The sequence below is a fragment of the Lycorma delicatula genome, chromosome 4 (assembly GCF_047948215.1).
Source record: "Lycorma delicatula isolate Av1 chromosome 4, ASM4794821v1, whole genome shotgun sequence".
Classification (NCBI taxonomy): Eukaryota; Metazoa; Arthropoda; class Insecta; order Hemiptera; family Fulgoridae; genus Lycorma; species Lycorma delicatula.
The window spans coordinates 113478678-113502204 of NC_134458.1; the positions used below are offsets into that span (position 1 = coordinate 113478678).

The 23527-nt window shown below is 31.4% G+C and overlaps 2 protein-coding genes across 7 annotated transcripts in view; one reads left to right on the plus strand and one right to left on the minus strand.

Annotated features, from left to right (window-relative positions):
- Positions 1 to 9813: 9813 nt before the first annotated feature.
- LOC142323763 (small ribosomal subunit protein uS8A) lies at positions 9814 to 18748 on the minus strand. The gene is made up of 4 exons (XM_075363945.1): positions 18634 to 18748; positions 17646 to 17781; positions 14594 to 14759; positions 9814 to 9953 (listed from the first exon to the last, which is right to left on the minus strand). Exons 2-4 carry the CDS (start codon positions 17776 to 17778, stop codon positions 9860 to 9862), a joined length of 393 nt encoding a protein of 130 aa, XP_075220060.1. The 5' UTR covers positions 17779 to 17781; positions 18634 to 18748; the 3' UTR covers positions 9814 to 9859.
- Positions 18749 to 20439: 1691 nt separating this feature from the next.
- LOC142323765 (mitochondrial Rho GTPase-like) overlaps positions 20440 to 23527 on the plus strand; it is a 78799-nt gene continuing 75711 nt past the window's right edge. For 4 of the 6 annotated variants that reach the window (XM_075363946.1, XM_075363950.1, XM_075363949.1 and 1 more), the window contains exon 1: positions 20440 to 20725. The gene's annotated coding sequence lies outside the window, so the exon portion shown is untranslated. Of the gene's footprint in view, positions 20730 to 23527 lie in introns of all 6 variants that reach the window. The other 2 variants (XM_075363947.1, XM_075363948.1) reach the window with 2 other exon arrangements.

The window sequence follows — 23527 nt, forward strand, 5'->3', positions numbered from 1 at the left end:
ATTTGCGTATTAATGCCCATTTCTATACCCCCTTTTCTTAATCACTTCACATCTGGTACACTCTTGCATGTACAATGAATAATGAAAATCAGTTTTAACTGCAGAAAAGAAATACGAAAATTGTTCCGTTCAAATTATTCAAAATTTGTTGGAACAGTATGGAAGTAGAGCGGAAAGTTTCAACGTATTCTTACTGGGTGCACCATTGTTTAACACTACAAGGCCAAGACAATAAGAAAACAGGTTTAGGAAAGCAAAGCCATAATTGCCTGTGGGCAAGGTTCTTAACACGCTGTTCTGAAATTGTAAAGTGATTATGATTTACTTCATGAAAAGAGGGCAATAAATACTGCATACTTAGTAAACTACAAGTTAAGGTCAAGGCAATCTGTTTAAGTGTGAAAACTCATGCTAACAACTGCTAAAAACAAAAATTAAATACATTAGTCATCCTTGCTTTGGTATTTTATCAATTTATTGTTTGAAGTACTGGAGGTCAACAATTTTAAAGTAATGAAAAGACTGAACAATGTGTGTGTTGACTGGCTTGGAATACACCCTAAAAATCTGTATGAAACAGCAACAATGAAAGGGTAATAACCCTTTCATTATCAGATTATTTAAAATTTAATGGTTATAATGTACAATAATAACATTTTGGGCATTTAAAGACATTCATTAAGTAAGTTTGATAAATTTATCTGACCCTCCTTAACTAAATCAAAAAATCATCTACAATAAATTAGTAGATACGATTATATAACTTACAAGATATTTTAATATTCCAGAAATCTCGTGCTTTTTTTTATTGAGGCAAAGGCAGTTACAATGTATCTGTTTGTCTCTGCATTACCAGCATTTAAAATAATCTACTGTATTTCTAATATCACAAGATTATAAAATTTGAAACATTTTTACTTTGCAATAATGCTATTAAGCTACTAAACTGTATTTATGAGCAAGAAATATAAATTTTTCAGGAAATAATTTATAAATTTGCTAAATGACAGGAATATTTTATCACATAAATTATAAGGTTTTATTATCTATAAAAGTATTCTACAACAATTATTTTCCTGAATAACCAAGATACTGTAATGGAACATAAACAATTCCAAAAACAAATACTACTGAAATTTAATGTTGTAAAATGAAAGAGAAAGATGTTTATTGCATTCATTCAATTTACATTATAAATTGCAAAGTTATATAACCACTCTTTCAGTCAGTAATTTTATGATTGGTATTACAGTAAATTTTGTTCATACCTAATTACCATTTAACTACTACAAATTCAAATTTATAAAATCTACAGAAATACTGCAATAAAGCCATTCTTAATTACTTATAACTGTTTTAATACTCCATAATTAATCCATTAACATAATTCAAAGAAAACAATATTATAATGGGTAAACAGGTTGTACTAGCATTTGGAGAAGTTAATTTTTTTCCTTATGTCAATGTAAAGGCTCAAAGATATCATCTGTCATGTTATTATAGTGTTCAAAAAGTGACACAACCTTATGGAAGAATGTTTCCTTCTTTTGTTCTAGGTTTAATTGATGAAAAAATAAGTTACACAATGCAGCAAAGAATATTCATTTCTCCCAATATATTAGTTGTGCCAGTTATGTCCAGACCCAGAAAAAAGTATGGTGTGGATGCACCAAACAAGTCCTCCATTAAGCAGCTGTACATGTTCCAAGATACAAGGAATATGGCAGATGCAGTCGAAAGTGCTGACACCAGAAAAGTTGATCGATGTGCAAGCTGCATATTCTGTCAGTCCCAAGAAGACTGTGTGACACCTATCTAACCAGTCTGGTCTCTCCATTGGTAGTGCTCCCATGGCAATGCTCAAGTGTTTGAAGATGCATCCATACGAAATTCATGTTGTTACCTGCAGACACTGGAAAACATGTGTAGCTTTTAATCAGCGGTTCATGTCATTTGCAATACCACATGGGGAAGAACTTCATGATTGGTTTTGATCTGACAAGCACAGTTCCACCTTGATTGATACATGAAAGCACAGAATTCACGCATTTGGTGAATGGAAGTACACATAAGATGCACGAGTCTCCTCTGCACAGACAAATAGTGGGCATTTGGTATGCATGGTCATTAGGCATTGTGAACATGGGATTTCATAGTTCAATGATTTCATAGAATTTCAAATTCTCATCATAGAATGATGATAATAATGTTTGGATTTTTCTGGGTGAAAAATGCTTCAGTGTTGTTGCCTGAACACGTTGTATATGTTTTAAAAAATAAAATTTTAACTAAATGTTAAAAATTCATAATTAAAAACAAAAACATCTTTAAAAGCAATTAAAATACACCTTAAAATGAAAGGACCTGTTGCATATGCTAATATTAAAATAAAAACAAACGATAAATCACACTGTATATCTGATTAAGATAATAAAATTACAATCTACTTTACAGCAAATGGCATAAGTAGTTGAAACATAGTAATTCAATTATTTTAATATAAACAGATGGCAGCAAGGAATCTTAAAACACAGGATAGCTTTGTTTAATTTTCCCCCATAATAGTTTCTATGTTAGCCCCTAGTTTAAATTTATGACACAATGCACAAGAATGTGGTGCACTGTTATTTGGCAGACACAAACTGGTGCATCTTTTGAGGCATCAGATATCAGTGAGTGAGCCTAGCATGCGCCATTTGCAAATGGCAGATAATAACCTCCTCTTGACTGTTATTTCTGCATGAGGAGCTCCATGGTGAAACACTGTTCTTAATTGGGCGAAGTTTATTGTTCATAGTAGCATCCTACTCACTTTGCCACTCATCATGAACTACATCATAACGAGTATTCTTTATTACAATTAGTATTACAAATTTAACCCACCGGGTTGGTCTAGTGGTGAACGCATCTTCCCAAATCTGCTGATTTGGAAGTCAAGAGTTCCAGCATTCAAGTCCTAGTAAAGTCAGTTATTTTTACAAGGATTTAAATACTAGATCATGGACACAGAAGTTCTTTGGTGGTTGGGTTTCAATTAACTACACATCTCAGGAATGGTCGAACTGAGACTGTACAAGACTACACTTCATTTACACTCGCATATCATCCTCTGCAGTATTATCTGAATGGTAGTTACAGGAGGCTAAAACAGGAAAAAGAAGTGTTCATCACTAATTACCTCTAAGGCACTCATGGAAACTTAGCAAACAAGACAATGTCAAAATTCTAGGCTAACCAAATGTAAGGCCTTATTAATGGCACATAGTTCTGCAATGAAATTACTGGTTATACTGGGAATACCAAACATGTATGTTCTGTTGCCAATCACAACCAACACAATTAATATTTCTAGAATAATCCGTACAAACTGTAATATCAGGATTCATGCTATTTATAATACATAAAATTAATTTTGTTAGATAACCGGATTTGTAGTATTCTTTTTATTGTACTGATAAAGATCAAAGCAGTAATTAATGAGAGAAGGCTGCCAAGGAGGGTAATAACATGGAGTAATATTAAGGGCTAGAGGTAATTGTATATTTAGAGCTGAGAATGGCGTTGATCTCTAATGTCTAGTGAAGCAGTAGATCTCAGCTGTTCCTGGTATTGATTAACAAGCTGGATCAAAAATACCACCTCAGAGGTTGGGCAAGTTGGTTGCACTTTAATGCAAGCTATGTAGGAGCATATCATTTGCTTCCATCTGCTACAAAGAGATGGGTCACCACTGTCCACCAGCACACTTAACACTGGGTTCAAACGAAAAGCACTCGTGGCAAGACGGATGAATTGCATGGAGCATTTTTAGTGCAGTGGCTTGCGCCAACAAAGTCACATTCTAATTGGGAACGGACCAGTTCGGTAGAAGCGCAACATGCATATACAATCAGCTATTAGATAGAACACTCAGCGTGTCCAACATTTTTAGTATATTACCTTCAAATGTGTTACCCACTTTAGCCGTTGGCCTTACCACATTTCTAGAAAAATCTAATCCGCATGCATGCCTCAACTAGTTCACCATGTAAATACAGTTGAGGGTCAACATGTCCCCTCAACTGGGAAAATGTGAATCCAGTAGATTTACACCATGATTCTAAGCAGGTTATTGTTTTGAAGCAACCTCTCATGAGTAGCTAACGTTGTGCATGCTACGTAAATAGAAAAATCATCTAAAAATAAAGACACAACCGGTTTTCACACGCAGTTTGTTATATTATTTATAGCTACGGCAAACAAAGTAACACTTAGGTCTCCGAGGCAATTTGTTTTCTAGCACGAAACCTTCAAATACTGTTGTTCTCGGAAGGACCAATTCCTGAGAAAACCTCTGATAAATGCAAGGAAATTATCTTGCACACCCCATCCATAAAGTGTATTTAGGATTCCTCTCCTCAATGTTGTGTCATACACCTTTTGTAAATCAAAAAATACAGAAACCAGACGTTGGCAAAGTAGGAAGACATTTTGAATAGCAGATTCCAGGGAAACTATGTGATCAATAGACGACCTGCCCTGGTGAAAACCACATTGTTCTGAGGCAATCAGGAAGTTTCTCTCAAGGTACTAACTAGACGACAGCTGCCCATTTCTTCCATCATCTTACACTGGGTACTAGTCAAGGAGATATAATGATAACTTGTTGGGCATGATTTATCCTTACCAGGTTTCATTATGAGGATAACCAATGCCTCTGACCAAGAATCTGGAAACAACTGGTCAGAGAAAATTTTATTATAGATACACAAAAGATGTAGTACACTACCTGGAAGATGTGACAACATATTGAACCTGTTGTTATCATATCTAGGGGAAGTGTCTCAAGAATTATTCAGGGCATACCTTATTTCATTATAACAAAAGGGTACATTTAATTCGCTTTTGTGAGTCTCCGACATGACTTATTGTGAATCACCAACAGGATATTTTCTACCTGCAACTTATATCTGACCTCTCAAGGCAGTACAATGATGTAAGTGAAACTGCACTAAACAACCTTTCAAATGTGTTCGCTATATCAACTGGTGCGGTAATAAGTTTTCACCACTTCACTGCGGTGATTGTACTGATCCGCACATTGTTCAATCTTACTTCATACTACAGATGATGGGCGTTGTACGATAAATGGATTCAACGTAATTTATCCAAGAATTCCGTTTAGCATACCTAAACACTCAACAGCAAACAGCCCTCATGTTGTGGAAGGTGTAGAGCAATTCAGTCTTCACTCAAAATTATGTAAAGCCCTATACTGATCCATTAGTGCGCGCCTGCAATCCTCATCCTACTCAAGAACAGCAGGTTGCCTTGGCTTCCCAATGTTAATGGGATGAATTCATTGGTGCTATCGATAATTTGGTGTACAAACTTGGCAAGATGGTGGATCACAGTACTGCTTTTGTCAAACCGCCAAAGGAATCTCTGTACACAATCCAGTCCGCTTTCTAAATCACCCATCTGCCTGGCTGACTCTTGAGGCAAATCATTATTACAAACTGAAATCACAACCAGTTTTTGTTTGCCTGCAAAGAAGTTTTGGGAAATGCACCAGGTAAGACATGAGAATAAGGTAGCTGAACAGGACAGATTGATGCACGAAGATAATACAAATGTGCACAATCCATCGTTCAATAAGCAGAGATCTAAGTTCTGCCTCATGATGAAAATGATGGTGAGCTCCAAGAATGGTGATGGGTGTTGAAATCACCAGTTTTTAGGCAGGGTATGGGAATTTGAGAAAATAGACTGGATAGATCATACTCATCAATATCAGAATTTGGAGGAAGACACAAGTTGCAGATAGTCATTTAGAATGGTGCCATTATCTTCACTGCAACTGCAGGATGTTTGTCGCTAGCAGAATATGGGTGGTTATTATGATTTCCTTCAGGAAGAGAGCTACACCCTCACGTCCTCTGTCCTCAGTTTGACAAGTCACATCTGTGAATGGACACATCCTGAGGATGGAGTCTCCTGCACAGTATTAAAGGATTTTCTTCCTTAAGAGGATTTAAATATCCTCATGGAAGGAATGGAGACTGCAAACATTCTACTGAACAATTTTCATAGCCATAGGAATTACTTTTCATACATAAAAACTACATGCGGATTACTTGTCAACAATTATCTGGTTTTTCTTTTTGGTATTAATGATTTTTAAGAAGTGCTTTGCTTCTTCAGAGGTCTCTTCAAGAATATGAAGAGGTGGGGATTTTGAAGCCAGAGATACAGTACCAGGCTATGATTTTTTGCAGAGCCCTTCTTTTAGATTCTCTAAATACGGCCGGAAGAGATAACTTTTGTTCTGTACAAATTTTGAGAATTGCCTTCTCTTCTTTGAATGTTGAACAATCTTGTGAACGTGATCAACCCCAGTTAGCAGATTTTTCTTCCTTTCAGTTAATATCATTGTGACCCTGCTTAGCACATACTGTAGTTTTCAAGCAAGGTGTAGTTGGCCATATTCTTAACACTAGAAACATGGCTTTCGGTTGGGGAACAATGGTCATACACAAACTGACAGGTAACCTTCTCTTATTTTCTCCAGTGGTATGAGAAGACTGAATGTTAGTATAATAGAGGGAGTAGGCTCTTCCACTCCACTCATATTTCACCTTGTGGAAAAATTGGCAATCTGTCAAATTGATGTCCAAAAGGTCTCTGTAGATTACACCCGCGGCTTGTATTTTAAGATTACTGGCGTACTGCTTTTATACTGATACCATTCATGGTGAGACAGAACAGTGATAGATTGTTTCATCATTAATTATCTTAACTAGTATCATTCAATCTCTTAATTTCTTGTGCATTTTTTTTTGTGAACCACAAATTCGTATTACTTTATCAAAAATGGTGAACCTTCTGTAGGGAGCCACCTTCCTGATAAGTTTCAGAACTATAAACCTGATGTTAAACTGTGGACAGGATTTATCACCACTTTTCAGATTGTTTATAATCAGACAAAGTTGAGTGAGATCTCTTCACATGACATGCGGTTTTTTTTAGATGGACCAGCAACCAGCATGGGAGTTACTAATTTTGGTCCATCACAAGCCCGTAGGGAAAGTCACCTGCCTAATGATGTTCTGGTCACCACCTCCCCTCCCATTCCAAGCCCTGTTTGGCTTTAACAGGAGCTCCTACAAGTACAAGGGAACTTAAAAGCCCATGCATAAAAGCTGCTAGAGCTAAATACAACTGTGTTCACCCACAGGACATCGTTCAACAATTACTATGTAGAGCCATGTACCCCAGCACAATGGTTTCCACCTTGGGTTATGGTTGCATTTTGTAAGGTGTACAACACCACAGAGTATAAGTGAAAGAAGAAATAGTGTAGTGGGAAGAAAAGCTACAAGTCTAGTCTCTACAGCTTTTCTTCCCACTACACAATTTACAACATATACACTCATGGCACAGTGAATAGCATGCGATGTGTACAGATGGTGCAAAACACTATACCTGCTAGCGTACAATGCTACAGCTCATACAGCCAACAACATTAAGACTCTTGGTTTAGCATCTGTCTCGTGGACAGATTTTGAAGGTATGTGACCACCTCATTTTTTCTTGCAGAGATATCTTAAGGATGCTGCTTACTAAACTCCTTACACTATTCCTGAATTGCAGAGCAAGATTTAACAGTGTCACAGCAATACATGTGTTTAAGAGCATGCAACATCATATTCAATTACGTGAATTGCATAATGGAGGGAACTTTCAATAAATATTGTAATTTTCTCATAAGGCTGCATATTACTCTTTGAACAGCTGTATTTATACTAATAACTACCACAATTTATACATAAACAGCTAAATTTAAAAAATTTATGGATCTCCCAAGGCAGAAATAAATAATAGTTAACCTATTAAGTGTCAAACCTGTATTGCTGCAGATACTATGTCCTCATATTTGACCAAACCCACATATTTTAGTTATAATTTCAAACCAACTGCACCATCCCATAAATAGGTTTTGCTTATTAATGGTTAGAATGTGTGCCTTATAAAATGTTACTTTGAGTTATTTTGTCAAATATTTTATAAAAAGAAATCAAGTGAATAGATGTTCTAATGTTTTCCATGGTAGCCATTGTTTATGTAACCATAATTGTGTTGTTTGGCATCAAATCATTCCAGCTGCAGTAAATTTTACTCAGAAAGTGAAAGTCATGCATTTTTGTTCTTTTAATATGGAATTAGATGAAAGTGATATCGAATTAAGTTTACCATTAATGAAGGTAGTGGTGATACTGATGAAGAAATATAAACTTGTAAAAGTTTTACAAGTACAAACTCATAGTACCACTGATACTTTCAGTTCTTCAGTTCTTTTGAAAGCAACAGTTCTGTTGCTTTCAAATGGTCAACTGACAAATTTACTCCATTTTTTTAGGGTTTTGATTTGATTATTTTGGATGATTTTAAATACACTTTCTAAAATTATTACAATTAGAATTTTTTGCTAATAGAACAAATATTTGTTATACAAACATTACATCTGAAATTGCAATACATCCTCAATCAAGATTATGGCAGTGGACTAATGAAACTGCAAAATAATGTTTTTCCCTTACTATGCTCATGAAAAAAAAACGTACAATAAATGAATATAATTCAACAAGAATATTTTTATAGATTGGCACAACATGATGAGATCAAACATTTTGAGAGTTTCATTTATTAAGCACACACAATAAGACCATTGATCTTATCTGTAAGACTTACAAAATTTCTGTAAAGGTGAAAATTTAATTTTTTTTAAAGTGAAGATAGGGTTTAAACAATTTAAACCAAAGAAAAGAAGCAGAATTTGGAACCAAACTGTTTTTTCTTTATGATGAGGAAACTGATTATATACTTGGATGTATTTGTTTACATTGGTACTGGGTACTGAAATAACAGTTGAATATGACGTTGGTATGTCAGGGTCAGTAGTAGTGACTACATTATTTTGCTAAAGGGCATTCAGTATTTTTTAATAACTGATGCATCAGTCCTACACTATTATAAATAAGCTTTATGGGATACAGACAATGCTTGTGACATGGTCAACTGGAAAAGAAAATACACACAAAATCTAAACAAAAAAATTGCATACTGGTGAAATTCATTCAAGTGTGAAATGGATGGGGAAAAAAAGAAATTCGGAGGCTGACCACAATGAAACCTGTACTGAAATTGAAAATAAAAGAAATCCAAAATTATCACAAGCCAATTTGCATTCATGAATATAATGTGATATGGGGACTGATACATGCTTCTTAAAAGTCCAAAATATCTAAGAAAATCCATCAGTGGTATAAGAAATTTGCTTTCCATTTATTTAATCCGTTTTCTTTAATTAATTTTCTCTTTATAACAAAAAAATGGGAAAAATTCCCAGTTTTTAAAGGAAACCTTTAAAGGAGGTAGAACCACAGAAAACTTAAGACATATGTGTAATGACTGCAATATGGGACACTATGTAAAGCTATACTTCAGAATTTACCACTCGCAATTAAATTTTTGGCATGCAAGTTAATAACTTTAACACTATTTTAATTTCTTTAAAATAGTGTTATTAAAATATCTGTTGTAATGGTACATTACAACAGTATTTATAATATAGTGAATTAAGAGGAAAATGTTTTTAAAAAGAAACTTGGTTCAGCCAGAAAGTTTGCAAAAAAAATAAAAATACAAGACAGTCAATAGGATAAGCATAAGATATGTCTTTCCCATAAAGCATTAATTTAAGAGAAAAAGTCAGAGCACCAGTTTTAAGGTTTGCGGTTGGTAATAGATTAATGAAATGAAGTAACAAACTACTACAAAAAAATGAGTCCTTTTAATGGTTTTATTTTATATCATAATTTTAAAAGAAAAACCCAAGAATCTTCCCTCCTAAATGCTTCCGTCTTGCCTCTTCATGATCCATAATTCCTCCACTGGTGGTAAGAACAACGTAACTAAAAAAAAATTATAAATAGCAACAATAATAATGTGAAGGAATATAAAACAACTGGATACAGGAATATAATTACAGAATTACTTACAAGTAAATTACAATGCTGAGCACTAAAAGTTAATCATATAACAGTATAAATTAAGAGTACTGGTAGGTATATATAAATTAAAATCAAATAGAACAATGATTAAATAATTATGGAACTTCTATACAATCCTTGTATCTTTTGAAAAGATAATAGTTACTTATTCATAGGTATGAAAATACATATATATATTATATACATATATATTTGTATCACAATCAGTTTAAATAAACTTAAAATGATTATTATGTTATAATAATGTACGTATTAAACATGACATGATTTAACAAATAATGATATTGTGTCTTAACTTCATTAAGACATTATATTACACATCGGCAGGAATTATAGAATTGTACACAGCTGCTCTGCTCACAGTCACTTTGAATAAAATTTTCAACTAACAGATAAATTACATTAAGTGAAAGGGGTTCTTAATTCTGAAAAATGGGACTTAATAATACTGTTATATATTTAAAATTCATTAAAACAGTTGACAAATTTCAAAATAAAAAATTAAATCTCAAGTCTAAAACACTTCCATACTAAAAGTTGGTAAATGGTAATCTATAGATAACAAACATTAGCCATAATTAACTGAAGAGCATAACCTAATCCCTAAAATTCACAATACTTTATTAGCAACTTCTTCCTAGTCTTGCGTGAAATCAACTTTTTCCTCTAGAAGTCTTCTAACACTTGAAGATATCTTACACACAATATTAGATAGAGATAATATAGAAGTTCACCAAGAGGTTTTTCTTGTTTTGTCTACAAACTGATTGTTTTCAAATTAATTTAAAAGACGACAAATTAAACTGTGTATTTAGATGGATAGCAACCTATTTCAGTTTTCAGCCATGTTTAAAAAAAAATATGCTTCTATAGTTATCAAGTAATGCATCAGGTTAATCAGCATTAATAAAATAAATATAATAAGACTAAAAATTACTATTAACATTTTTAGATAATCATAGACTTATTATAGATTTTTTTATTAAAAATAAATTGATGCATATTACAATTGCATATTTATTGGTAGAAAAACATTTCTGAAATGACCTTTTATTTTATTTAATGGCTGTTCTACCACAACACTATTTTATTTGTACTTAATCCACCAGGTTGGTCTAGCGATAAAACTCGTAGTCGTAAATCAACTGATTTTGGAAGTCAAGAGTTTGATCAGGTTTGAATCCTAATAAAGGCAGTTACTATTATTCAGATTTGAATACTAGATTGTGGATACCAGTGTTTTTTGGTGGTTGGGTATCAATCAACCACATCTCACATATGGTCGGCCTGTGTCTGTACAAGACTACACCAATGAACAAGGAATACGGCTTCCTAACAGGTCTCAAAACCAGAAAGCTGAATGGAATATCTGGAGACTTATAGAATGTTAATAAGTAAATCAATTATTTAATAATTGTGGAATTTCATACTAAACTAATTTTGATACTGAAATGTGCAACTTTGTATTACATAAGTTACACCAACCCATTCAATTCCATTAGAGATGCATCCTTAAGAAAACTTAAAAACAATTTTTATACAAGAATCAGATGAAAAACAAATGAGACAATTGGACATGTCACAGAAGGTGGCAGTTACCATCCAAGGTGATCAATACTACATCTATAAATTGTTCAATATTGCAATATCAGTAAAATTCAAAACAAAGAGAAATTCAGTGATATTAAAAAAGATCCATACTGAAGAATTTATTAAAATATTAACAAAAAAAAAAAACTGTTTGAGGACTTCAGTACTTATAGCAGAATGTTAAAGAATTTAAAGTTTATATAAAAACGAGTGAAGTACAAAATTGGCTTGAGCAAGATTGAAAAATAATAAAAGGTGATACAGTATTTCTTCAGAGAAATCTGTATTTTTATATGAAAGTAATACCATCTGCAAGCAAAAGCAGTTCTGATGAATAAACACGGCTGAAGTAATGCCACAGCCTGCAAAAGTTTTTTAAGAATTAAGACAAACTGTAGTAGTAACTTGGGCATTGACAACAAATCAGCTCAATATTTGAAAAATGAGGGTAGGGTGTTAATGTTAAAACTTCTTTAGTTATTCTAATTTTGGAGAAGGTAACCCACATGAATGGCCCTAAGCAGAGATACTACCAAAATGCAAAGGTGACAGGAGCAGAAGTTAAATAATAGACAGAATTCTAAGGCGGTCAAACAACACCCACATATCTTAAAACACTAAAAGCAGCAACATGGATGTAGAAAAAAAAAGGCACAACACACCAAATTTTCTCAATATCAGACAACTTTGGAAACCAGCTGGGAATATTCTAAATATATATACAATTTATAGATTTCAATCAATTATACAATAATCTACAGCAAACATTTATGGAGTGAAATGCCAGTTTGAAACTGACAAAAACTTGTCTAATTCAAAAAGAATTAATGATAGTAATTCTTGCTTGAATTACTATCATTAACCTCATTACCAAGTATATGGAGGGGTAGCAATAAAACAGCATATACAAGGCTTAGCTAAAAATTTTGCACACTGGCATGCTACATGGAGGCAAAAAGTACTATGGAGTTGGGCATGGCAGCACATGATAGCTAAAATCTCCCTCTACAAACCTGGGATGTGTTGAAATGGCCCATATGTCAACACGATTAAAACAGCGCACAGTGATCAAATTTTTACCAGAAAATGTGAATCCTATGAATATTTTTCATAGTTTAAAAGCGGTTTACGATCATGAAAATACTGACAGTTCTGTGAATAGGTGGGCGTTGAAATTTCACAAATGAAAGATTCACTAAAGAATGAGTAGGCCATATTATTAAGCAACTGGGTTACCATACAATCTGTGCATGATAGGTACCGCGCAAACTCTGATGGCTCTCTGCAACTGAAGTTTGAGCCTATTCTGCACTCTCCATACTCACTGTATTTGGCTCCATGCGACTTCTACTTCTTCCCTCATCTCAAGAGGGATCTCAAAGGTAATCATTAGACTACCGACAGTGAGGTGAAGGAAGATGTGGCCACTTGGATCCGAGAAAGATCACTTGAATTATTCAGTGCCGGAATGCAAAAACTTCACATGTTGGGTAAAGTGTTATTAGTGTAAACAGGGATTATACTGAAAAATAAATACTGAGTTTCGTAGCTAAGGTATTGTACTTTTATTCATTTTTTATTTCATTCCAATATCTATTTTCATTCCTATGCTACACATACATCTGCAAAATTTATCAGCCGAGCCTCGTTTAACAGTAAAAGCTAAAATTTTAAATATTTATATATGACATCTATGAATGATAGGTGACAGACTGGTGCTAAAAATAATAGCAGAAATAAGGTTTGGGTGCAGTACAGATTCCAACAATCAGCCTATGTCAAGAAGTCTAAAGCTGCAAGTGTACAACAAAGCACTATGTAAAAACCCTCATTATAAACAGTAGGTCTGAAAAGTTCAAGAACAAAATTTCTATAGCCAATATAAGTAGTGCTATCTCTTAGACAAACAAGCAACAATGTAATATGATGTCTGACGAGTGTGTTTACAAAATTTCATTGTTTCATCACTCGTCATATTTGGCTGCGTACGTTTTGTTCATGTGACCTTGTGGAGCTCGTGACATGGAACAGAGAAGCACAATAAAATTTTGTGTTAAGACTTCAAAAACCTTTCGTTGAAACTTATTCTATGATACAGCAAACACTCAGTGATGAAGCCGCATCTTTTACTACATACACGTGTGGAAGTGGTTTAGTCAGTAGACAAGTCGTTGGATTATGATGGACAAAGCACAAGGCCAACAACAACTGTTCATGACAAAAACTTTGCAAAAGTGCGCACACTCCTGCTCAAACAACCTCATTTTACCCTTAGGGCCAAAGCAGAAGAGCTACACATCAGTACAGTAAAGACACAGTATGTACAATTCTAATAGAAAAAATGGCCATCCAAAAGGCTTGCACCAAGCAGTTGAAGGCAATCCCACAAAGTGATTTCTCCAGAGCATTTGAAGGGTTCTACCAGCAATGCAGTGTATAACTAGAGAAGAGTTCTATGTAGAGAACTGATATGAGTAAAATTGTTTATCTTTAAATCTTTTTTTTTTATTTTATTTAGTTTGGGAACTTTTCTGGCATAATGTGCATTATATGGTTGTTAAAACCTGGTGTATGACCCTTAACAAGGAAGGAGTTTACATTGTAGTAACAGATGCTTGGCCCAAAAATCAATTACTTCAAATAACTGGAAAGTAAGATCCCATGAAAACTTCTATTCACTACATTAAGATAATACTCATTTATCACTAGTATAATAACCGCGCTTAAATGAGATTTACTACCCACATGATTAGAAGCCAAATGAAATCACAATATCAATGTGATATTGAGAGTTGGTTGTATGAGAAAACACAAAGAATGTTGCAAGAAATTTAAGTACAGAAAGCTACTGTGGGAGGCAAAACTCTGACAGGCTGTATTAGAAAAATAAACCATACAAAACTGGAGTTGAATTATATAACTTTTAAATGAATTAAAATATATATATTTACCCAAACTGTCGAGAAGGTAGAAGATTATTTGTCCATTTTTCAATGTGTCTAATGGGAACATCAAATCTTGGCGAGATAACACCACATTTGTTTAATCTGCCTGTAAGATTAACAACTATTTTTCCTGATCTGTGATCATCTACTATTTCAAATTCTCCAATATAACCTAGAAATAAGAAAAGAAAAAATTTAGTGAGTATTTTTTCCACATCAAATAAAATTAAAACATAAAAATCATCATCTATTAGTACTTATGTAACAAACAACTTTAACAGTAGTAATACTGCATTAAATTAAATGTGAATTATATTTAAAATTTACAAGCATTAGATGATTACAAATCACACTACACCATCATACAGTTTTTAAGAAAACCTTCAATTTTTTGTTGACAGCAAATCAAGGACCATTCATATTTAACATACCTGGAATTTTTTCGGAAGTAACCTATAAATTCAACATAGAAATGAATATCCAACACAGCTAATAAATTTACTCACTTAAAACAATCACATTTTGAAATGTACAAGCTAAGATATAAATAATGCCTCTTAGGCGGACTAGCTGTAGTTACACAACACTGTTTGCAAGAACAATGAATTAATAAATCGCCACTTTTTTTTGCAATTCTGACAATTACTTGATTAACTTCAATCTTTTTCATACATTAATATATCGCGGTAGATATTCTTAGGATCTAACTGAGATAGATCTAACAAAAAATGTAACTGTCGGAAAGCAAGTTTAAATGCGGATGACTTGCCATGTTTGAAGTCTATGCTGCGTTATCAATTTGTCAATTAGCAATCAGTTTTATGACTTAAGGCAATCTGTTCAGACTACACAACAGAGATCAGCTTTCATATCATGCTTTTTAAAAAGGGAATGTTATGAAGCTGGAATTTAAAGAATAGTCATTTAACAAAGTCATTTTATTTCAAACTTAAAAGCTTTTCATCATTAAATTTGTATTTTTTGTTTGATATCATAAAAACTACAGAAGATACAGTTCTGGTACTATTTTATTCAATTTTTCAGGTAAAAAAAAAGAAGAAAAATATAAGAAACCATGAAGTTTATTCATTATATAACACCTTAAAAATGTCAATGTCTTTATTTTACTGGAGAAACTGAAATCTGAAAAAAAAATTTTCACTAGCCGTAACTTGATGACAAAGCATCTTAAAGATATGTTTGTATTAAGTTCTTTCATTCAAGCTGCAAAATCAGTTCACGACTCAATCACATTACATAAACTCCTAAAATGTAATTTGTGCAATTATCTTTTTAGAGAAGTAAAGTAGTTTTTAAAATACCATATAAAGAGGTTCAAAATTTGGTCTAGATAACATAAAAAAAAGCTGGCAAAGTATTGCATGACTTTTTATTGCATTACGCTGATCATATCATACAATAAATTGCACAGCTTTACTATAGTAAAATATTTTTCTGCATTTTAAGTCCAGAGTCTGCAATTTAAAAAAATTGCAAAGTTGCAAAAATTTTAAAATGAAGTATAAACTTTCAAAATTATTTTGAAAAATATTCAAACTAAATGGATATAATCAGGTAAAAGAACAAAAACATATTTCAATTATAGGTGGTTAATTTTTAATTTTTTTTTTACATACATTGTAGGTAACAAATTTGCTTTGATAAAGTTTTCTCTAAAATGACTTACGATTTCATCCAACCCCCCTAACATATTTGAAAAAATAAATTAATACTATAAATGCTCAATATATATAGAAATATAGGGCGAAATGTGGAGAAAATCATTTTTCTAAACTAATATAACAGAAAAGATCACTAAAAACTTAAAACTAATATCACATAAACTTTGCAACTAACATCACAGTCAGAATCTAACAGTAAAATAAAATTATTTAAAACAAAAATCTAAAATATAAAAAATGCTAAAGGGTGTAAAGGGGCCCTTCATGGATAACAAAGGAATGCTCTGAAAAACTACAACTAATCTACAAACACTAAACATAGGTATATATTATATTTTATTAAACATTTACTTTCCGTAGGAATAAAAGTAGGTACTAATCTACCATTTGTCTGTCATTGCCTAGGATAGGCTGAATTTTTGGGATAATTTAAATTTGTGACTATGGCCGCATAACATACACAATCTAACAGGATGTGGCGCACAGTTAAACAGCAGTTGCATCTTAGGCATAGTGTGCGTGTCCCGCTGACATGAGGTACTCGTGTGATTGGTATGTCCTGCAATCAACAGAGGACCACTTCCTCGTGAGTTTTTCTGCATTAGCAGTCCCATGGCAACACAGAATCTTTAATGTGCTGGAGTTTGTTAGCCATCCAGTCACCTTGCCACTTTGTTCGAAGAAACAGTTTTATACAATTAATAAAGTAAGAAGCAGCAACACAAGTGGTGAAAGTAGGTTGATTGCATGCGTTTTTAGCAGCAGAATCTGCACAGTCATTACCAGAATTCTCATGTGACTAGGAATCCAACAGAAACTCTGTTGCGATGGTTAGAAAATCAATTTGGTCAATCCTGAAGCAAATGGCCAAAAGCAGTACTACACAAATGTGTACATTTGTACACAAATTTTTTTTTTTGCCTAGATAACTAGATAACCCTAAAATGTTATGATTTGCAAACAAACCCAATGATCATTATACTTTCCCCTTTAATATTTTAGTTATATTCGCTGTGAAAGTAATTATTACATAATTAAATATCAAATACTTTATCTTTGGGGTGCTAACAAAACAGCTAGCAAATCTTTCAAAAATGAAAAAAATTACATTTTAAGACATCATAATCCCATTTTTTAACACCTCACTTTAAATTAGTGCGCAATACAAACAACATAACTGGAATAAATACAGCAGCTACAACCTTTTCTACAATCCTACTAGTTACATTTTGGCCATAAAATCATGTAAAATAAAAAAATAATGAAGAGATACAACTAAAATACATAAATTTTCATTCATTTGATATTCTAACTAATAACTGATCTGCATTTAAACTAATCTACTGTTTCTGAATAATAAACATTATTTAACTTACCATGTTTCATCATTACAGTTAAAAATTTAATTATAACCTTTGAAGAAGGCCTGATAAGGACCTGTCGTTTGCCTCTTTTCTCAGCATTATTGATAGATTTAAGAGCACAGCTCAATACATTCATACGCACCATTTTCTAAAAAAAAAAAAATTAAAATTAATTATAGTAGTCAATTATCTACTCTAAAGGCTTTCGCACCCACTGAATATAATAATGTAATTAAATAAACTAACTGAATTCACTAAATTTATATACAACATTGTCTCAAAACAAATTACGATTAATTTTACAAGTTAACAAAATAAATATCCACAATAAAGGCTTTTAAACCCCAGCAAAAATAATAATCTAATTAAATAAAAAAGTTAACACTTTTGCAATCAAGAGCATAACTTAGCTCCTACACATATAAACTTAAAAAATACCTTCCAGTACCTCTATACTAGGGTAAAACACACTGAACTAAATATTTTACAAAACTAATTTCAGTACCTTCACAAACCTAACCTTATCAGCATACTATTATATTATGCACTAGTATAGTAGTACTTATTATCCAACAAAAATATTTAGCCCAAAATTCAAACCTTAATCCTTACAATTTTAGGTGTTAAGTTAACTTAAGAATAAATCACACAAAAACATGAGAATCGTTGCTGCTTTTGGAAAGTAACTATCAACAAGTTGTAAAATTCAAAGAACACATTAAACGCAATCTATTACATACAATTTCAGTTTCAAAAAACTTAACGTCAGAGTAAAATATCAAAAATTTGGTCGACTCTATCATTAAAAAATAATAAATCTGGTAAAACATGGCAATAATAAGAAAACTATCATCGACACGAATACTAAGAATACATTTAAAAGTGATAATTCTTTTCCCCAATTCCCCTGTAATATAATGAATTCAAACAGACAACTGTGTCGCCTTCGATATTATAAGAAAAATTAAGTTATAAAATAAAATATATTTTTTCAGATTACCTCCGATTAAGATTTACCGGAACGCACATACACGCTTTAGCCACGACCGACAAATAAAGGAAGTTCCATATTGTTGCATTCTGACCAACAACAGTACTTACAAACTAAAAATGAAATGAAATTATTGATTTTAATAAACCTCTACATAAATTTGAAAAAATCCTTTTAAAAATAAAAAAAAGGTTAATGCATTAACTACTATAATTAATTACAATAAAACTGTACTTAAAACCTTTAAAACTTTTAATATGCTTAATTTTAAGAATTATACATACCTGATTTTGAATTTATTCTACCACTTCTAAATGGCGAAAACCAAGTGTAAATAACGATATAAATTCTACTGAATTTGTTACCTTACTTATTATTTTATATTTCTAAGATAAATATTTCAGCAAACTATTAAACATAATTTTTCAGATGTATGATCCAATTTAGGTATTTAAGAAGGCCGTTGTCACACTGACCATTAAAGGAAATTAATTAATTATATCTAACAATAGAAACAAAAGAAACTCTAAAAAGAAATCCTATTGGCTGTTATGCGAAGTAACCTGTGTACTCAACAACTCCTGCTGGCTGAAATTAAAATTACTCTAGTTGGGTTGCCGGTAAGACAAATTGTAGGTATTTGTAAAGTAGAGACCTTTGACCTAATGTTGCTTTACGGCTCCTTTATTATTACTGGGGCGATAATTTCCAGAATTAAATTAAATTAAATTTTAGGAGAGGAGATTCAACTTTGCCCGAGAAGATTTTAGGTACTAGCTTGCACCTTAAACCAGTTGAAGTTTTTTTTAACCTCTGGGACCACCGTTAGGTATTACTTCAGAGGATTAGATGAATGACAATTTTTGTAGCGTGTGAAAATTCCATGCCTGACTGGGATTCGAATCCGGAACCTCTGGATGAAAGCCCGAGACGTTACCACTTGCGCCACGAAGTTAGCTAAGATCAACCAAACTGCCACAGAATCTCACGACCCCGTTTACCGCAGTGTTGAAGCATTCGGTCTGCTGCCTACCAGAATGTATTTCAGGAATCAGGGCGAATTAGATTACCTAATTCCCAAATTATTTTAAGAAGAGTGGAAGGGAACGATGAAGCCCCTGTACGACGGAGTAGAATATAATTTTGCCTCATTTGAAAGTTATCCTCCATTAGAACGGTCACAGACAGCTAAACTCAAGTAGGGAAATGTATTGGAATTAAATTATACGATGTTGATATTTTCAAAACCAGAATTTGCCAAAAGAGTAACTAGCCATGCCCTGACGAAGTGTTTTTTGTAGATGAATTATAACAAATTTTTATTATGGTAATTTTGTAGGCTATAGAAATATAATTTAAAGAGAGTGTATTCCAGAAACTGTATTCTGCTATAACCAAATAAATTCACGGATGGAATTCAGAAATTTTATATTGATTAATATTCTGTAAGAATTATAATTTAAATGAATTTTAAAACTACTGATGTTACAAAAATTATTCTTAATTTGAAAATTTCTATTCTATATTCGATTTTAATCAAATTTATAATTTTCAGTCATCGAGAATTAAATTTGACAATTAGTAGAAGTGACTCAACAATATAATAATTTATACTTAAGCAATTATTTCATTTTTTAATATCAATGGCTTGAAGAACACTATTTTTTTTACTATAACAATTTTATTTATGTATTTTGGGAGATAATATTTTCTTCACAATATTCTACAATATAAAACTCTTTTTGAACTATTAGTTCCAAATAAAATTGATTAGTAGTTCAATATTTACTAGATCTTCGGAAGTCATTAGAATCAGGTGATAAGGTGTATAAAAATCGCGTTGGTCGCTGTCGGGAAGGTTAGTTCAGTTTCTTGCTAGTGTGTGGTGTTGGGAATAATGTTATAAGAGTTTGCTTTTATCTTATTTTATTTCTCTCAAAGGTGGTCTCTTTTTGGGAGGTCGAGCTGCCTGTGACATTATTATTTTTTACCTCCCTCTATCAATATAAATTCACCAATGAGTGTACAATGCATATTTATCAATTTATAAACTACAAAATTTATTGAGTGTTATTGATAAAGTCAATTTTAATTTTTAAACGTAAGTAAGTTAATGCAATTTGAGAATTTAAGCTTCGTAATTATTACTCTTAATGTTTAATTTTCTTGTAGAGAAAGTGTTATGTGTAATGAAATTAATGTTATTCTTATCTGAATGAAATTATCGTTGCCGATAATATTTTTATATTGCCATAAAACATTACGAATTAAATTATCTTACAAAGCTGATTAATTTACTTTTTAACTCTGTTGATGATTGCAGCATTTGATTGATAAGTCAATTGTAGATATTAATAAAATAGGGGTGCTGATGTTTACTTGATTAGCATTAGATTTTAAATGTATTTTCTTGAGATAATGGTTGAATAACAATAAATTTACCTATATTGTGGTCTAGCAAGATTAAAATAATGAAGTAAATGTATCCTATTAAATTTTCTCTGAATTAACCCACTGTTTATGCAAACAGAAATTTCTGATAAACTTTTAAGTTTGAGTATACAGTTGCTTGCCAAGTAATATTAATCACTACCCTTCTTCAGTTATGTTTACAGGAATATTAATGTGACCTAATGAAACAAGTAATGATTTTTATTCAGTTTAGTGATTTTTAATAACTTAAAAGCAGGAAAATCTTATTATTACAGATTTAAAATTATGATATATCTAATTATATAAAAGTGTGGTAAGGAATCATATTCATCTTAATCAGTCATAAAATTACAGCTCATGTTTCTCATTAATCTCATTTAATTTCAGTATTTCTTCGTTTGTAACCAGTTTTTGCTATTGTACACTCTGTCACTGCTTTTTTCCAAACAGTTATTTGTTTAATTGGGGTTGATATTGATGTGATAATTTATCATAGAAACATATTAGATATATAATAGTATTACTAATCTTGATTTAATATGATGTTTGCTCTGTTCAAATTGGAGCACTGATTTTTTTATTGGCAGTGATTTTATAATAGTGTTTGGTGGTAGGCATTTAATTATTACTAACAACAACCAACAACCAAAGTAAGAACAGTGTTGTAATGATCAGCAATGTTCATAATAGCTACAAGCACAGTATTTTTAAGTATTTTGAAATTTAAAAAAAAAATTTGTTTTTTCAAAAACGTTAGTGTTAAGATTAATTATAACTTTGAAATTAAAACATATTTTACATCGGTTATTTATTACAGATATTTTACCTGTTTTTTTCTTTCTATAAGCAACAATGGTCTTCATTAATAAAAAAAAAACATCCTAGTGCATTGAATGCTTTAGTTAAATTAAAACTCGTGATTTAATCATGGATTGGCTTGTTTTTAAAATAATAATACTTCTTTTCTGTATATTTGATTATGTTCATATTTGACATAATTTCAGGTAGGTCTTTAGATCATTCATATTTGTAATATTATAATTTAATAAATATTAATTATATAAACCAAATTTATAAACTTTATTTACATCAAAAGACTGTTATCTACAAAACAGTTAAAGAGGGCACAAAAAAACAGATATATTATAATTACCGTATTGAGATAATTGAAAAATCAACAATGTTTAAAAATTTTAAAAAATTACTTTTGAACTAAACATAATACCTTAAGGTTAAAAACACCATAAAAATAGTTAAATTTCTGAAGAAAAACGAAAGACATAACAATTTATGTGGCCTATATATATCTATATATGTAGGCCACATAAATTGCTATATATAAATATATATATAATAAAATGTGATTATTATAATGTGATATACAAAGGGAAACAAACAGATGGTTTGAGAAATATCTTTAAAACAGCATAAAATATATAAGAATGGAGAACTGAATAAACAATTTCAAACAAGGTTAACCATTTAAAAAAACAGTTAAAAAAAAAATAGAAAAAACATCAAATAACTAGTATAGAAAATAATGTTAAGATCATAGGAATAAACAAAAATAATAGACATTAATTGTCTATCAAAGTATTTCATATATTTAAAGTTTTACTAACATAAAAAAAATTTGATTATGATGATATATGTAAACCAGAATACCATTATATAGGAGGCATATTTTAATTAGCAGTTCCGTCTCTCGGGGAATGGTATCAGTATTTTATTTTTGACATGGTTTTTATAGAATTATTTCATTATGTATTTTTAAAAATTAGACTGATGTGTTAAGAATAACAATGAAAGGGCTGTTTAATTAAGCATCATATTTTACCATCTTGGAGGTTTAAATAATTAATATTTGATTAATTAATTAGAAATTGAATTCAGTTTGTTTAATAAATTTACTGTATAATATATAAATGTATGTTTACATAAATATATAATATATGTGAATAAATAGTTAGTTGTAGCCTGTTGCAATTAAATCAAATTTGTTTTTTTATTAAAAGAAGAGAATTATTTATTTATTTTACATGTACGTGAAGAATTTATGTTCATTGCAATTTAAAAAGATCAGGCCATCAGTAATATAAGTGCATATTAATAATGTCAATATCACTCACTTACTTATTTTGTTTGTGAGAAAAGTGGCATTTTTATGATTTTTACAAATTTTATCACAACAGCACTAGAACAGGCAAATTTACTATCATTTTATTAAGGATCAAGCAAGTATCTGAACTAGAATTAATTAAAAATTTTTAGAATTGATTAAAATCTTTAAAAAAATATTTTCTGTACTTTGCTAATTACTATTGTATAAATAGTTTGAGTGAGCTATTTAAAGAAAGTTAGAATATTTATTGCTTATACTGATTGTAAACCCCAATTTTTAATTCATAATGTTCAAAAAGTCGGAAAGATTTTCATCACGAATTAACCAGAAGAAATGTACAAACAATTA

Bases quoted from the DNA above. Each gene is read 5' to 3' on its own strand.
- LOC142323763 (XM_075363945.1), bottom strand. From the start codon at position 17,778: ATGGTGCGTATGAATGTATTGAGCTGTGCTCTTAAATCTATCAATAAT. The intron at 14,760-17,645 runs GTAAGTTAAATA...TCTTATTTCTAG, and splicing joins AACTGTAATGATGAAACATG to GTTATATTGGAGAATTTGAA. The intron at 9,954-14,593 runs GTAAATATATAT...ATTTTTTTTTAG, and splicing joins CTACCTTCTCGACAGTTTGG to TTACGTTGTTCTTACCACCA.